Here is a 17,082-nt window from a genome sequence, read left to right as displayed (position 1 = left end):
CTCCTGTGTGCACAGATGGCTTTATTGTCTCCGTCACTCAGGTGTGTAATATATTTCACCCTCTCATGTTGACAGGCGTTCAACTCGGAGACGGACAACTTCAAGCTGCTGTACGGGGGCCACCAGTACCACGCCAGCTGTGCCAATTTCTGGATTAACTGTGTGGAGCCCAAACCCCCGGGCCTCATACTGCCTGACCTGCTCTGAGCCTTCGCCCGCAGCTGTCATGGCAACGGGGCACGAGGCTAATCAACATCAGATAGGTGGAGCGACGACACACCTCGCGCTGCACAGGCGCTCACCTTGGACTGAGAAGGAGGACGTTTAAAGTCACTGGATCCCTCTTATTTATTTCTGACTCTGCTGTCACTCAGAGTTTATGTGTAGATCTGGTAGTTTGTTCGAATTTAATAGCTTTTCTATAAACTATCTATGGTGTTATTGTTTCCCCTGATGATCCTCCACAGTAATTACCTAAACACACATATAGGTCAGCTGTACAGGTCGTATTTAAACCGGTTTCTAATTATGCTTTTAAGATGATTTCCACTGCAGAAAAGAGTCTGTATCACTAAATAATCTCCTGTCAGTGATTTAAATTATTAGGTGTGCAATAGCATTCAAAACACTGGCGTCTGTAAACATGTTGAGTTTTTAATGTCATTGTTTTGAGAGGAATTTATTCATAACTCACTTTATTCCCACTGAACGGAGCTGTTGAATCATGAGCCTGTTATCCTACTTGAATTATATATCTGTTGGTCGGGTCTGTTTGATGAAACTCTGTGGCTGCACAGGTTTTAATGAAGTTTCCAAAACCTTTAACATTCAAACCGTTGTGTTGCTTTGACTTTTGTTGCACTGTTGGGGTATTTAAATTGTGTATTTTATTGGGGGAAATAAGTTGTGATTTGGGGACTTGAAGGGAATGATGGTTTTGTTTTTCTCTGTGTTGTGTGCAACCACAGCTGGAAGTCTGGAAGAAGTTGACTGTGATTCTGAACTTAAATTGCAGCAGCACTTTTTGTACATTGCAGTGCGACGCTGTAGCGTCGTAACGATGACTAACTGTAATGTGAATGTGATGTAAATAAACAAATATGCATACAGTTTATGGAAAGTGTCACAGATCCTTTCCTTGTCTGTAAACATTACACACATGCTCATACTCACATTAAGATTAATATACTAGTTAAAAAACACACTTTGGTGACAGCGCTCCAGCTGGTTAAGGCTAGCTTGTCAGACTTTGCTAGCTTGTCAGACTTTGCTAATTTAGCCTCGCCACTTTCTACTGATGAACAATTTTGCTACTCCACACACATTTTGAGTAACTGAGTTTCTTTCACATAAATAAGACAATAGCTAAATCTAAATATTTTGTCTATCTCCTATTCTAAATGTAGGCTGGGATTTGAAGCATCTGGGCTACTTTGTGCTTACAGTAGTTCTACTACTTGGTTATTGCAATGTTATGAGTAATGTATCCACATGGTTGAACGCACTTACTATGAGTCACTTAGGATAAAGGCGTTAAAAATAATAAGAAAAACAAAACAACTCCTGCAGAAACTGACAAGCTCAAAGCTAACTAGCCTAGCTTAGCAGATTAGCATCTGAGTCTAGCAGAATTATCATGATTCATTGTGTGAAAACACGTTTGAATCACAAAATGTACTATATTTAACTAAAGAGTAGACTAGTTTACAAACATTTATTTTTGTAGATTTCATGAAACTTTCTTTAAGTTTCATGCTAAGCTACGCTAACAGACAGCCTGGTCGTAGATTCATATTTGTGTTCTTTTCCTGTTACAATAATCATTTGTGTTGGTTTTCTGGCTTTCTACCCCGAGTTTGTGTTTAAGTGCGAGCATATTGCAGCTTTGAAATGAGACGGTCTGATTTCGCCCGCTTTTCTGTGAAGCTTCCTCTTCCAAAGGCACATTTTCCCCTCCGTCATTTCACTCCATAATGTACTTTCTCTGCGGCCAGAGAGGTCTCATCTCCATCACTTTGCGACAAAATGGAATAAATTCTCCTTCGACAAGCCTGCAGGGCCATAGCTGGCGGTTGAGCTTCAGCCAATCACATGAGACGTCTGGGGGGCTCTGTGAAACCAGCCTCATTATCGTTCACACACTTGTGTTCAGGTGTGCTCCCCGACATCCATTTTATCTCTCACTGTTCCCTAATTCATTTCCTGCAGAAAATGAATTCCTCTCCTCTCACAGTGAACACCGGGATTACAGAAAATTACAAGCGTTGAAATCAATTACTGAGTAAGACGGTGTAATTCAAAATGCTGAGCGTCTCTCTCGTTCCTGCGCCTGTCATCTTCACGCCTATTGTCTGCTGCGCCGTTCCTGAAATGATCACTCTGAGAGAGAAGAGGGACTGAAGTGATACTGTGTTGTATTGATTGCTACTCTTTCATGTATTTCATGAGCAGAGTCAATCACATTATCGATTAAAAAAAACAGCCGTTTCTGCAAGTTCAGGTCAACTGATTGTCTTCACCCGTGTGAATAGAGACGCTTCCTGCCTTACTTTGGTCTGATAACATTTCAATTTATCCAGAGAAAGAGAAAAAAAGGAGATTTAAAAACATAGATTTCAAGATGTTACTGGATTAAAGTGTGGTGACAGAGGAAGAGCTTGAACATTTTAATAATGATGACTAATAATAACTCTTTGAGTTAGTTTAGAGTTAAAACAACTTGTCAACTGAATAAAAATTAACCATCAACAATTTGGATAATCAGTGTAATCGTCTAGAGACAAAAACATTTCTGGGTAGAAAAAGAATTCCACGTTTCTTCTTTTTCTCTCGTGTGAATCCCAGCAAAACAATTCTGATGAAATTTTTGTTTTATCTGAGTGAAAATGTCTTTTTTCAGGAGTAAAAAAAATTGTGTGTGAAGAGTTAAAAAAAATATCACGAGAAAAACATTTTTTGTCATGGAATAATAAATTGTTTTTGTGAAAGACAGTTAAAAGAAATAAAAAAAATCATGTGTGAAACCTGCAGATTTTGTCACTGAGTAGCTCAGTGTGTAGAGCCGCTGAATTTTTCCAAAAAAAAAAAAAAAATCTGATTTTCTGATAACTAGAAACAAAGGCCCTGGACGAACTGAGATCCCTTCCCAGAGTAGTAATCAGACCGGCAGTGGTAATAATGGACAGAAAAGACTACGAACATGTCCAAAACACAGACTACTACCGTAAATTATAACACCCATCTATCCACAGACAGCCCAAACCATCGACCTCATCCTGGACGACCTGGTCAACAACAAATACCTTTCAAGATCCAAAGCGCTGTACCTTAAAGGGGAATATTTCCCCCTCGACCAAGATATTTTAACCTACTCCCTAAGATCCACAAAAACCCTGACTTATGGACAGTCCCCCACAGGATCTCTCCAGGTCGACCGACTGCCTCGGACTGTGGAAGCGAGTCATATGGCAAAGCAGAATTCATCGACTACTTCCTCAACCCACTCTCAATCAAACATCCCGGCTACAAAGACACCACACACTTCATCGACACAGCCAAATCCCTCTCTCTACATGGATTGTCTATTGTTTACCATGGATGTGGAGAGTCTCTAGACTAATACTGACACATCTATGGGAATGCAGGAGGTCCACAGGATCCTAACCTCATATTCCTGATGCCTTACTCTATCACAGGTACACAGGAAAATCTGTATGTTTAGGAAAAAAATCTGAAATTTTCAGAAGAAAATCTGAAGATATCTTTCGTCCTGTCAGATATTCTGGTACCAGTTTCACACATGAAATTAAATCTATGAAGAAAGAAAATCAGATTGAGTTTTTTTCCAATTTCTGCATCCTATAAAAAATGAAAGATTTGATTTTATACTTTTACAGCAGAAGGACGATGTTTGAAGGACTGGGTGAGGATAAACCACAGAGCCCAGGTTCATCGTACGCAGCAGTGTGCGCGGCTCATCAAAGAGTTTCTCATAGTTTCTGGACATCAATTGAGCTGACATGAAGTAAATGATAGAAAATCACCAGTTACTGTAACACAAGTTCTCCCTCTAAAGAAAGCAGTGCCTGGTGACGAAGATCTATATGAGGCCTCAGTTTCACCATTAACGACACAAATAAGAGTCATTTCCTCTGTTGAGACGTTCAGTCGGTGGCTCACAGTCGCTCGCCTCAGTGTCCGCTCCATCAGTCAGTTCAGACAGTCGAGGACGGATGAGACACTGTTACACCACAGAGACGACTCATTCAGCTGCTCACTGAGCAACAATCACTTGTTCCATTACAGACTGAACTGTATATCAGCCAAGTTATGGATTCTTCTACATTTTCATTATCTGTACACGATGCTCCAGCAGCATTTGAAAGCCGTCCTGGGGGACTTTGATTGAGGTTTCCATGTGCTGTTGGCAGCCATATAAGCAGCGCTCTCCATGTGGCCGTTCCCTTTATTGGTGCAACTGTTCAGTGCTGCACATTTTGAACCACATCCAACACTTAAAGCACACGCTGGCGTGCGGCTACATCCAGTTGTCTCTATTATGACTATAACGAGGGTGGCGAGCCTGAAATGGAAGCAGCAGCAAAGGCAGCTTGTTTATATTAATAACTGGCCTCGTGTGAACGGCCTTGTTAAAATGTAAATGCAAGATTTACACACATCGATACTGGAGTGGCGCTGCAGCTCACCGTGATTATAGTGAATTATTAAAGTCTGTATAATATGAAGCCCAGCGAAGCCTTGATACAGTAATTCATCACAGCTGCAGCAGATGTTCATGTTTGCTCTGTGTGGTTGTAGTAAAACCTGCAGACAGATATAAGATATAGATATAAAACAGACATTTCCCACTTTCCCCCCTTTACTCATTATTGTTTTGTACATTTTATCTTCCTAAACGCTGTCTCAGGATTTGTTATATTTTGTGTCCTAAAACAATCTAATAAAAAAAAAAAATAAGAAAAAAAATCCGTTATTAGCTGTAATTTGTATACAAGTGTAAAATGAACAGTAAATACTGGGAACGTGGCCTCAGTAGTTCTTTTATAAATGAATACCATCATATTGACAACTGCAGTTACGGTAAAGGAGAGCACATCAGATTTCAATATACATGAGCAGCTCTACAATGTTTAAGTTAAGGGTTTTGGTGAAAAAAAAACAACAAAACAAAACATTTTTTGAGCATTAACCTTGAAGATACATCTTGGAGGAAGTTGGAGGAATGACTTCCCAAATTGTGGAAATGGGACCATCTGACTGCTGATGCTTTACTCTGTTTGACATCATTGTAAACTGTTTCAAATATTTGCATTGTAAACTGCTGGTTAGCTGAAACAAGCTAGTAGAACATTTCATCTTAGCAATGGAGGACGATGTGACATTTTATAAACTCATCAAAAAACCAAGAAATTACTAAACACTGTAAATACCAGTTCCCTTGCAGCTCGCCAAGTGTCCGACGTATTTGAATGTCATCTCCTGAAACTTCATCAGCGCCGTTCGTTCTGCATGGCCCGCGCTGCTGGAGGCTGGCCTGCCTCTGATGCCCGGGATGATGCAAATGGCTCCGCTTTCTGCTTTAATGATAGATGATAATATCCTGCTGCTGCTGGTGAAGGATGTGTTTACTTTAAATGCTTCACTATTCCCTGCAAACCTCACGCATGTACTCGCATTAACACATCAGAGTTGGGGGGGTGGGAAGGGAGCAGGGGGAGAAAAAGATGATTTCTTCTTCTTTTGTTGTTGCTGTGAGAAAATAGTGTGTGCAGTGTATAATTTGGGCCCATCACTCGTGCATCTCGGCGGCGGTCGGCCTGTCACGAGGCGCGCCTTGTCTCTCTGGGTAATGGAATTCATCGTTGGAGACCACTCCGGAGGTCCTTCAGAAGTGTGGGCACAAGACAAATAGCACTCATCAATATCTGCCTGCTGTTCTGTAGCCACAGAAAATGAAAATGAATGACAGAACGGTTCTTCGGCATCTGAAGACATCGCTCGGGGAAAATGGCTGCGCAGAAGGAACATCAAGAGGCTTTCGGAGGAGGAAACGCTGCCGTCTGTTCATGTGGAAACATCCCCGACACGTCAAAGGACAGAGACGCTACTTTCAAGTACACGTAAAGTACAGTCGCCTGGAATGTTCTGTCTGATAAACACCAACACTGACATGGATGTTTTAATTTCTTTAATTTGACTCTCTCGGGGCATAAAAAACTTGGAGGTCAGATTACAGATTATGCATCTTTCTCCCGCTTACAATTATTTACCCCCTTCACTGTTAGTCTTTTTTTTTTTTTTTTGTTAATAGTAATATCACACTTAATCTTTTATGGCATTGTTGAAAAGCATTGGTTGCACTGATCTCTGTGGGTTTGAAGTATCAACTCTGTTGCACTTGTGACCACATCCAGCAGAGGTATTACACTGCGCTGTAGTGTCGGAGTGAGAGTCAGGGAAATCACAATACAAACCTAACAGGATACATTCTCTGCCCACAGCAATGACGCCATCACAGTGTGGGCGATTCTCCGACGCATAATGTCCTTATTCACGTCACATCGCTTCATCTGAGGCTTCGGCACCACACACAGGGCCTACAGACAGAAGAAGTTGTACGGCAGCCATGAAGTGCCAAATCTAGAAAGGCAGATCGCAGCTACTCTAATTAAAGAGTTGTGAATCCTGAGGGATTGTGAAGCGGTAATCATTTTCCCAGCACAACAACGACGACAAAGATCTCTAACTTTGTAATTGGAGGTGGAATGATTCGGCTTTCTCAGGGCTGATACCAAGTGCCAAATATCTGCTGCAATAATCGGTCAGGGATGATAAACAGTCTAGCCCTTATTTTAAGGGCATTTTTTAAGAAGGGCAGTGCTTGCACATAAGGATACAATATTTAACATTAAAATGCCTAAAAATGATTTGTCCGTCTTTGTATATTTTGTCAAGTTGTTAACTGGCACTGACCAAAATGTTTCGAATAATTTTCTAAACAACAGAAAGTCTAAAGGTACTTACATACATAAGTATACGTTGGGTTTCACGTGGTCGCCATAACTTCCAGGAAAACATCAGATGAGACGTCAGTGAGGAAAGAAGTCACAGAACGTGACTAAATTTGACCTGAATAAAACTTTAAAACCTTACTTTGCCCGTGAACAAGTCACATTGATACATTTTTATCGGCCATTGTTGTTGTTTAAGACTGACAACTCTCATTGTCCCGCGCTACTTACGTCGCGAGAGACACCTGTGAATAACATACTGTGCATTTACGCGCAAACAAAGACATGTAAATATGTTTGTTTACAAGAAAACTCCACGGGGAACCTTTGAGCACCTTTAATCAACTGCATCGTTTTCTTTTGCATGATAATATTGGAGAATTCTTGATGATAGATTGTCTTGTGATTTGCTGAAGTATCATTTCTCTTGTATCACTCTACAACTATTTAGTGCCGAGCTACCTGTGTAGTGTGGACAGCACGTGCAGCAAAGTTAATATCACAAACCAGCAGGAGATGGCAGGAGTAGGACTTTGAGCCTGCGTGACGTCTCTCTTTAGCCGACAGAAGTAGGCCGGTTAGTAAATGTGTTTCTGATCTCTTTGCAACCGTACCTGAATATGGACACAAGGCAAAAACAGCTGGATAGAAAATACTCTTCCAAGTATCTATCACAGAGCTACCACTTCTCTTTGGGTGGCAGATCTTTTTTTCTTTTTTGTTTTGTTTAATACAGCATCCAATAGCACTAAAATAACATAGTGTGGTCACAGGATGGAACAGTCGACCCTGTGTTACACAGGAACTTTCCCTAAACCTTGACTTTTAGCTTACATCTTACAGATTTTCACCTTGAACAAGGCAGATATACTATCATCTTTAAAGTGTGCCATAGCTATTTTTTGCTCACTGTCAGTACATTCCAATACAATAATTTGCCTATTGTTTTTTTTTTTTTGTTCTGTACACTTATCTTAAATGCTACCATAAACTGAGAGCAGGCTGCTGCCCTTCACACTAAAGACTATTGCAAAACTGGCACAATACCACCACACGACACCACGTCAGGAAAAGGACTTCAGTCACATCGCTGTCAGAGCGCTCGTCCACCACTGGAGCTGCAAACACACACCAGGAGACAGACAGCATCGGCCTCCGCACTCTGAGCGCTTCATCTTGTTTTGGTGTCTGACATCATTGTGGTCCAAACTGATCCTTTGGTCCTAAAGGTTCTGGGCTTGAAGTCGCCTTGCTCCCAACTCAGAGACTAAATCAACTGGTTGGACGAGTAGCAGCAGCATCGACGACCAGTGATTGGTTCCACTCCTTCTGTCCACCAGTAATTGTTAAATAAGCTTCACACAGACGTACAATCACACGCGTCTCACTTCGCCTCTCCTGAACCTGCAGTCCAGGAGGGCAAGAGGGCTCATCTTCCTCCTCGATCCCTCACGTGGACGGTTGGCACTGCCTCTCCATCACAGGCCCCAGTACGGAGCCAGGCTCCTGCGGTCCCTGTCATAAACATCAGGTATGACCCCATAGGGCGTCTGCACCATCTTAACAGAGTTTCTACCGAACAGCTTCCTCTCGTACTCGATGAGCTGGCGCCAGAAGCCGCCATTGGGCCTGATGACAGGGCGGCGGGCTTTGACCCAGGCGTGAGCCTCGGCCAGAGACACGCGGTGATACTTCATGAGGTACGCCAGACACAGAGAGGCTGAGCGGCTCACGCCGGCTGCACAGTGCACCAGCACCGCCCCTCGCTTCCGTCCCACGCTGTGGATCTTATCGGCCACGCTGTCGAAGTACAAGGAGATGGGGGAGTGAGGCATGTCCGCCAGAGGGACTTTCACGTACTCCATGTGAGGCCAGTTGAAGTTTGGGAGCTCAATGGTGGCGTTGACCACGCAGGTGATGCCTTTGGACAGCAGCAGGCTGCGGTTGGATGCCACGTTCCCTCTGCTGAGGAAGAGGTTGGGGGTGATTTGTGCGATGCCCCCCAGCAGGCTGCTGCTCTCAGGCAGCAGCCTCGGCACCGCGGTGGGCACCATGGAGCTACGGTGGTGGTGGTGGTGGTGGTGATGGAAGAAGCCTTGGCTGCGGGAACCCATCGCGGAATCAAGTCGGCTTCAAGAAGGACGGCAAATCGTTTTTAAAAGAGAGAATAGCAGTGCAGCGGGACCAGCGGACAGCTCCTGAAACACACAAACAGATTTCACTTCAATCTAAATTAAACATTTGTCAGTTTCACTGAAGGCAGCACACTCAGGCTGACAAACACCTCTCAAGGATGGGTAACATCACTGCTGTTTGCAGAGACTCCAGAACAAGAGTGTTACAATCCTTTAAAAAAAAAAATTGGATGGCATTGTGCTGAGACAGACGTTTCTTGGCAATCCTGCAATCCTTAAACTTTAACAAATGCCAAATGGACAAAACAATCAAGCATCAGCCAGTCTGTAGTTGATTAACTCAAGGGTCCACAGTCAGTTTGTGTCTCGGTCCATCTCTGCTGTGCGTTTCTCTACATTCAGGTCAAATGGCCTCGGTGCTGCACACCAAGACGTGCCTCCCTCTGCCATGTGAGCACAGACCCCCCTGAGGCATACACTCACCTCATCTCATGTTCATCCATCCACAGCCCTCACATACAGATTACATCTCTCGTCTCTCTCTGGCTAGTGCTGCTGTTAATGTCGTTTTGGATTGCACGAAACGGCAGGGTGGAAAGTAATCATGTACTGCACGATCATACCAAAGCGTGCTGATAAAACACTTTTCTCCACAAAATTCTCCAAAGTGTCTTCATCTAATTCTGCTCTCTTTTTTTTCTCTCCAAATTACCCTCCGTTAACGAGCTGTAACGTGAACGTGAGGATGCACGACGCAGATATTACAGGAGCCGTAATGTGACATTTCTGGATGCACTGTGTATGTAAGAAATAGCCTCATGTGTTTATACTTTATCAGCAGAGAGCCTGCAGCTCGAGGGGCTACTGCATACGCTGTTGCACTTGTCGTGCGTCATCCACACAGTATGCACCGGTCTGGCCGGCAGGTCTTCTTCTTTCATTTTTCTGCCACTGTCTGGTTAACAAGACCACAGGTCAACTGCTTTCAACTGGAATTCAACCTGCGGAAAAAAAGTCACTTGCTGTCACCTGGGAGCAGACAGCAGAGGCAGAGTCTGATTTCTCTTGTTAACCGAATTGTAATCGCATACATGAGTTGGAAAGACGTACATTTAACTCATCTGCACGACTGACAACACAATGAAACCCAGCTTTGTGATCCAGTGACAGATCTGTACCACATCCCCTCACACCAGAGGATCCAGTCCTCTAGGCGTACACGGCGCTGTGTATTATTAAACAGGAGGGGAACCAGAAACAATTCTAAAACACAAGCTATGTATTTTTCCACGAGTGGACAATTCTGCCCTCTCAAAATAAAAGAAACATGCCACTTTTTTCTTAAAATGGTCGCAACTGGTGATAAAATGTCAGAGGTAAATATGACTAGGTGGGTTAGGGTTAGGGTTAGGGTTAGGGCTAGGTGTTTTAGGTGTCGTCATAAGTAAAGACGTATTTTCATCTGTGTTTTGGTGAAGTCTTGTTTCATTTATTATTTTGACTTTAAACAAAAAGAAAAGTCACGATGAATTGTTGTGAAAAATTAAGACAAGACATGTCACAGTTGACATGATGGACTGTAGTGCTGCTGTCAGTCATGGGCTCTCATCATGATCCTCTTGAGTCAGGTGGGACAGTCAGAGGTGAAACTCTGTATCACCTGTATTGAAAGCCCGTGTCAAAGAAAGGTGTTAGTTATGAGAAATAATTAGATGCCATTGTTTTTGTTTATAACAAGCTTAAACCAACAGTGACATCGCACATTGGTTTACTCATTACAACCGTCACCATCTTGTTTTTTTGGAGCCAGGACAGCTCAGATTTAGACAAGAGGATGGAGGACACTCCTTGGTAGGGACTCACACAGTAGCCACACCCTAAAACATACCCAGCTTTGTCATCTAATCATCCCTGCGTGAGAACCTAATTTACAAAATGAAATTCATGCTGTGTTGAAGAAGACGTGAAAATAGAGATTGAGATGTGAGCTCATTAGAAAACTGTTTACTGAGGCAATAAAATAAATGCAGGTTTAAGTCACTTCGGGTTCAGACTGCTCTTCCCTGGCGTTTGATGCTTCGCTGACGTGGACCTTAATTGTTTAAACATTTAGAATTGTGTTTTTGTCTCTTTCTGGATATATTTTGTACAAGGAAGGATGAGTGGACAGAAAGGGAAAATATCAGGTGTATCTATGGGTCACAAGACACAAAGGTCAAGAATCACTGCTTTAAATGTTACAACACAAAAGGCAAAACAGAAAAACATCAGCAGTCAAATCTTTTATTTTTCCCTAAAAGATGTCCTCTACTTACATGAAGCCTCCGATTTTAATTGATTTTATTACCGAATGTTGGCATGAAAAAGAAAAGAAGGCATCCAGTGCAAAGAGAAACACTGTTTTTCTACACGTTAATCCTCATCTCCCAGAGGGTTTGGAGCTTCCTTGTTTCTTTGTCACCTTCTAAGTGTAGAAAATAAAGAAATTCACCCATTTCCTCTACACCCTCTCCTCCTATCGATCACAGCTCTGCCACCTCAGCATGGTCTGCTTCTCTTTCCGAAAAAAAAAAAGAAAGAAAAAAGGATCAAAGGCTAAAAACAACACTCTACTCCCTCCCTGTTCGGTCTGGCTCGCTCCCGGTTGCCAATCACGCTGCACTTTGCCTCTGAAATGGTTGCCATGATTCCACCTTCCTCCACACCGGTCGCCGTTGGTGACGAGACAACACGCGCAGATATCACGACTCTGAAAAACGAGTCTGACCGTTGAACCGCATCATGGGGTGGTCAGAGAAACATCAGACCTGATTGTCTGCACAAAGCCTCAAATACAACATACAAACTCAGTAGCAGAAACATCTCCCACTCGCTTTGTCTGCACTGAACGCTTTTGTCTTGCTTGAGTCAAACTGTGACAGCCGATCACTTAAATGATTGACAAAATTATATTAGCGATGATCTTTTTCGAGCCAAAATACCAAATAATCTTTTCTTCATCCCATGTGAGAGTATTTGAGGGACTCAACTTGACTGAATGATTAAGTCAGCAGGTTAATCGATCGTGAAAATAATTACGTGATGCAAATCTGGTCTGTCTCAGGCTGGACTGACATTTGTTTTCCACTTCATTACTCACTCTCACATGGCCTTTATAGTGTCTTTATATCCTTGTTCAGTTGACATGAGTGCTGTACAGTTTCTCAAATGCAGCTCTTATTCATATCTTTTTAGCTTTGACCAATGAGATCAATGTAAACTTCCAACATGGACGTACAACTGGGCGATAAAAGATAATAATAATTATCCTAATACAACTTTCTTCAACAGAAAGGTTTGGGTAATTGTTGTTAAGTCTGCAGTTCAGCATCTTTCAGCTTATTGTTTTGGTTTTATTGCCCAGAACGCCACAGTTTGTCTGTGTTTCCAGCAAAACGAAGCACGAAAAACACTCATTTCACTCTTCAGTTTCCTAAAACTGACCAAAGTGTTAACAGCAACCTATGTAGTTAATGTAAATCATCTTTATAATCCCATCTACAGAACTCAACTCTGTTGTTTTTTTGCAACACCAGAGTTATCCAAGCAGTGATTCAGAGTCTGGTACCGTCTAAAAAAACTATGACATCTTGCCAGAACTAAAAAAAAAAACTATGCACAGAAGACATTTTCTGTTTCAGTGGGACGCTCAGTTGTGCATCAATTCATGGAGACAGAGAGCATGTATCACATCATCTGAGACGAGGACCAACTACTGACCACGGGATAAGACAGTAGCATCAACGGAGACATGAGGAAGATAAGAGCACCAAAATAACCCCTGGCACTCTCCAAAGTGCTGATGTACCACGGTGCCGGGCTTTGCTGAGATTTGCTCCATCCACATGGTTATTTATACCCCGGGCAGAGCAGGAGTGAGGCTGCAGAGAGCGGAGGAGGGAGAATTATGCAGAGGCTGTCGCCACAGAGAGATCAACTGCAATGTCGGAGACAGTGGGAATGCTGCAGCTTCCTGTCAATCAAATCTAATCTGAGGATTCAAAAAGATGGACACAGTGGAGGGTCAGTGGAGCACCTTTCACCTTGTTACTGCACATCCTGACTCTTCCAACACACACTACTATTTCTTCTCGGGGGTTCAGCCGTCTCCCTCCTCTCAGTCAGTCTGTCAACAGGTGGTCCCACCTAACAAATCTTCTTACGCACGTCTGCGTTAGTCTCTCAGCAGGGGGAGATTCCTCTGGGGTCTGGTTCCACCTCCACTAACGCAAATTGGAAACGTGACCCACCTGCGGGAAAACCAGAGCGGCAAATCTGACGGCAACCTGCGCTCTCATGACACTTAATGCCGAGGCTTCAAAGACGACCGGATCTTCAGCTTGGACTCGGTTGACATCAGATTCCTGCCCGACACTCCCTCGCACCACGGAAATTAGATGAATGAAATCCCTGAGATAACTGGGAAGGAAATTCATGTAATCAGCCTGAGAGATCACTGAAAGTCACCCTGCAGCAGGAGAGAAATGAGGAGCAATGATGGACACGGCTCCTCGGATTCATCCAAACACACCCGAGTGCAGCTTTTACAACCCTCAAACCACAAGAATGTTTTTCAGTGTCAGTTAAGGTAGACTCGGGGGACAGATTCCTCTTGAGGACAGGGCTCGACTGGGCGCCGCTCGCTCAGCTCGCAATGTTGCACCTCACCATGTCGCACACCGACACGCGTAAACTCACATGAACAGCCTGAGGCCACATGTCATGCAGCGAGAGATGGCGAGCCAGCGAGCGTACTGTACGCTCCTGACAATGCACATACATCTTTCCTTTCAGTTCTCCAGACATGTTTCACACAGACAAACTGCCGCGTGCAGTCGTGGAATTCATCTTTCCTTGAAAAGCGACATTTGTAGGAACGTCCGTCACTACTGTCGATGGATGAGGCAGATGAACCGACGCCGCTTTAGTTTTAAACAATGAAAAAAATGACACACTGCTGAACAGTCTAATGAGACAGACTCATCATTACACATAATTGCTGCTACAAGCTGTGAATATCTAACAGAGCTGAAACGATTAGAACATTTGAAAATTAATCGGCAACTATTTTGAAAACTAATTAATAGCAGAGCTCCATGTTAACTTCTCTACCCTGGCTGCACTGGTGCTCCTGTTCTTTTCACTCAGGTGCACCCAACAGTCGCCTACATTATAATTTCATTTCTTAACTCATTATGTAAAGGACTGGAAACAGGAATGAGTTCAAATAACTGTTTTTCTCAACACGAATTAAAAGTTCTGATATTTTAAGTGCTCGACCAACTCAAATAACTCTTGAACCCCGTCTAACTCTGATCCTGGGATCTGTTTGCTTTGTTGTTGTTTTGTTTGTCTAAAAGTATTAAAGTACTTAAGTATTACATATATGACCTGTGTTGTAGGCAGTTTAAGTTTTAGGTGCACTGGTGCACACTTGCACACCTTAAAGACATTTGGGCTCATGTACGTCCAAAAAATGTACATCCAGCAAAAATGCCGAAAAATTGACACCTTAAGCCTCTTAAATGTGAGACTGGATGCTTTTCTTTGTCAACTCTGACACAAAAAACTGAACAGTTTTGAAGGAATTACAAAAAAAAATATTCTGACGGATATATCAGTTGGCTGGCATTATCTCGTATCACATTCCTGCCAACCCTCCCGATTTTCACAGGAGACTCCAGTTTTTCATTGCCCTCTCCTGGTTTCCTCCTGGAGTTAAAATTCTCCCAATTTATGACAATCTTCCTCAAGTTTTCCCTTTTTAGTCATTACAGTCTGTTTGGGTCTCTGTTCAGTGCGATTTTAATTCTTTAAGTGTCACCAGAATGCAGGAAACAGGTACTTGAAACTGAAATGTTCCTCCTAACCATCCTCCCTAGTTTGCCAAGTATGCAGTATCGGCGTGTATGTTGCCAATATGCACAAATAACGCTTGATTTTAGAGATTATCATCTAGAGAAAGATTAAATTTTCTCATTTTAGCAAATAAGGTTCATTGGTCAGCCGTAAAATCTGAGTTTCCTTGTTACAAGTGCCTTATAACCACATTTGAGGGATTGCTGCAGAAAATGTGTATCGGCCGATAACACAGTCAGATATAGGAAATTTTACTTCCTAATATCAGTGTCTGCCCTAAAAATGAATTATCAATTGAGTTCTAATTTTTGAATCAAGCTAAATCTAAAGGAGTATCAAGTGATCATCCAGGTAGACAGTCACAGGTGGGGGTGTGGAGGGGTCAGTCTATATGATGAGGTCATGGTGAATAGTGCATGTATTTTGCGTTCATTTGAATGATCAGAATAATATGTATCTGATTCAGCACAGCATCAGAACCGCATCAACTGCAGTCAAGAACAGCAAGGCGATGAAGAGGGAGAGGAATTTCACCAGACTCCCTCATAAAATCGCTCGATTTGTGAGTTGTTGAGTTTGGGAATTTTTTACAAACTGTGTGAAACGTTGTTTCTCACAAATTCTTAATAATTTGGGCTCCCTTGTAAATTCGGCTCACGTTACAGCCTGGTGTTAGGGTTCTGGTCCCCGCACCCCTGCACACATCCCTGAATTATTTAAACTCCTGACATACATTCTTGTTGTTTCCAGGAACTTTAAATATTTCACACTTCCTCCTCAGATTATCACCTGCTGTGCAGATTTCACTGGATGACTCCACGAGTTTGAATCTTTTATGCTCGAGCCGTGAAATCTGTTCGTGCGTGTGTGTGTGTGTGTGTGTGTGTGGGGGGGGGGCGCTCCTTTGCGCACGCGCCGCTCGCCCTCGTGCGCGTGACGCGAGATGTGCGTGCGTGAACAAGTTGAGGTGTCGGAAATAGAAATGGCTGGTAATAAGTGTGAAATCCGTTCATGATAACAGAGAGCTGTCGGTGTCAGCGGAGCGGCGCACAGCAACACGTCCTGTGAGAGGCGGCAGGTGCGCTCGGTCCCTCAGTTTCACCCGTCTTACATCAGAAAACTGATCTGATAAAACCCCGCACACAAACCCTCTGAGTACTACATCTCCTTTCTTTCATTTGAAGTTGAAACCCACGTCTTGTTTTCGGGTGGCAGTGACGCCGACGAACTGCCTCCATCACCATGTCACAACTCAACTTACCTTCGACTCTGGGTCGGGCAGAGATGGAGGTTTCCAGAGCGCCTTCACCGCCTGCACCAAGCCGCCGGGCTGCTCTCTACACTCCGGACATCAACCTGCAGTCAGTCCCGGGCGAACACGCAGCGGCCGAGGGGGGAGGATGGCGACGGGCCAGGTGTTGGGAGACAAACCGCGACACGCAACAACATCATGTGAAAGTCAACAGAAAGACGAGCCATCGGTGCATCCGCCTGCTTCTCCGCTGGCAGCAGCGGCGTGTCCAGGGCAGCGCTGCCTCTGTATGAGGGGTGATCAGTGCCACACAGGAGGAGGAGGAGGAGGAGGAGGAGGAGGCACTGATGGAGGAGAGTGGAGGCTTTCATACCCAGAATGCAAGTTACATTTATTTATTCTTTTTAAATAAGAAAGACAGATAGAAGAGAGAAGGGAGACATCCACCTCTTTTTTTATCGTCTGAAATATGAAAATAATAAAGCATAAATCTCATCTTTGTGCAGCTTGTCAAAGTCGACTCCCAATGAGGCGTCTTCTGGATCGTGGATCTATAAAGGAAATCGTTCCCCCTTTAGTTCTGGTTTACTCCCATGGAGCAAACTAGAGGGGAACAACCTTGAGATCTATATGGGATCTGCTGACCACTAAATGTTGTGTTAGTGAATGGAGACAGACGCCATGAATCACACTTTTTTTCGATTCAAAAGATCATTTCTCAACTTGAGAATGTTGTAGTGCTACACAGAGGAGAGGGAGGCACTGA

At 43.4% G+C, this 17,082-nt stretch overlaps 2 protein-coding genes across 11 annotated transcripts in view; one reads left to right on the top strand and one right to left on the bottom strand.

Moving 5' to 3' along the window:
- synrg (synergin, gamma) overlaps positions 1-1,114 on the top strand; it is an 81,597-nt gene extending 80,483 nt beyond the window's left edge. For 9 of the 10 annotated variants that reach the window (XM_037122582.1, XM_037122574.1, XM_037122571.1 and 6 more), the window contains one exon: positions 76-1,114. In XM_037122582.1, coding sequence (XP_036978477.1) covers positions 76-207 — 132 coding nt within the window. In that variant the 3' untranslated portion in view covers positions 208-1,114. The remainder of the gene's footprint in view (positions 1-75) is intronic. The other variant, XM_037122560.1, reaches the window with a different exon arrangement.
- A 5,077-nt stretch (positions 1,115-6,191) lies between these two features.
- Positions 6,192-16,609, bottom strand: dusp14 (dual specificity phosphatase 14). Its single transcript, XM_037088020.1, has 2 exons — positions 16,326-16,609; positions 6,192-9,229 (listed from the first exon to the last, which is right to left on the bottom strand). Exon 2 carries the CDS (start codon positions 9,143-9,145, stop codon positions 8,510-8,512), a length of 636 nt encoding a protein of 211 aa, XP_036943915.1. The 5' UTR covers positions 9,146-9,229; positions 16,326-16,609; the 3' UTR covers positions 6,192-8,509.
- Between the last annotated feature and the right edge of the window lie 473 nt (positions 16,610-17,082).

This window comes from Acanthopagrus latus, chromosome 2 (genome assembly GCF_904848185.1).
Source record: "Acanthopagrus latus isolate v.2019 chromosome 2, fAcaLat1.1, whole genome shotgun sequence".
Classification (NCBI taxonomy): domain Eukaryota; kingdom Metazoa; phylum Chordata; class Actinopteri; order Spariformes; family Sparidae; genus Acanthopagrus; species Acanthopagrus latus.
The sequence above is the reverse complement of the archived record's forward strand: the minus strand, read 5'-3'. Positions and strand labels throughout refer to the sequence as shown.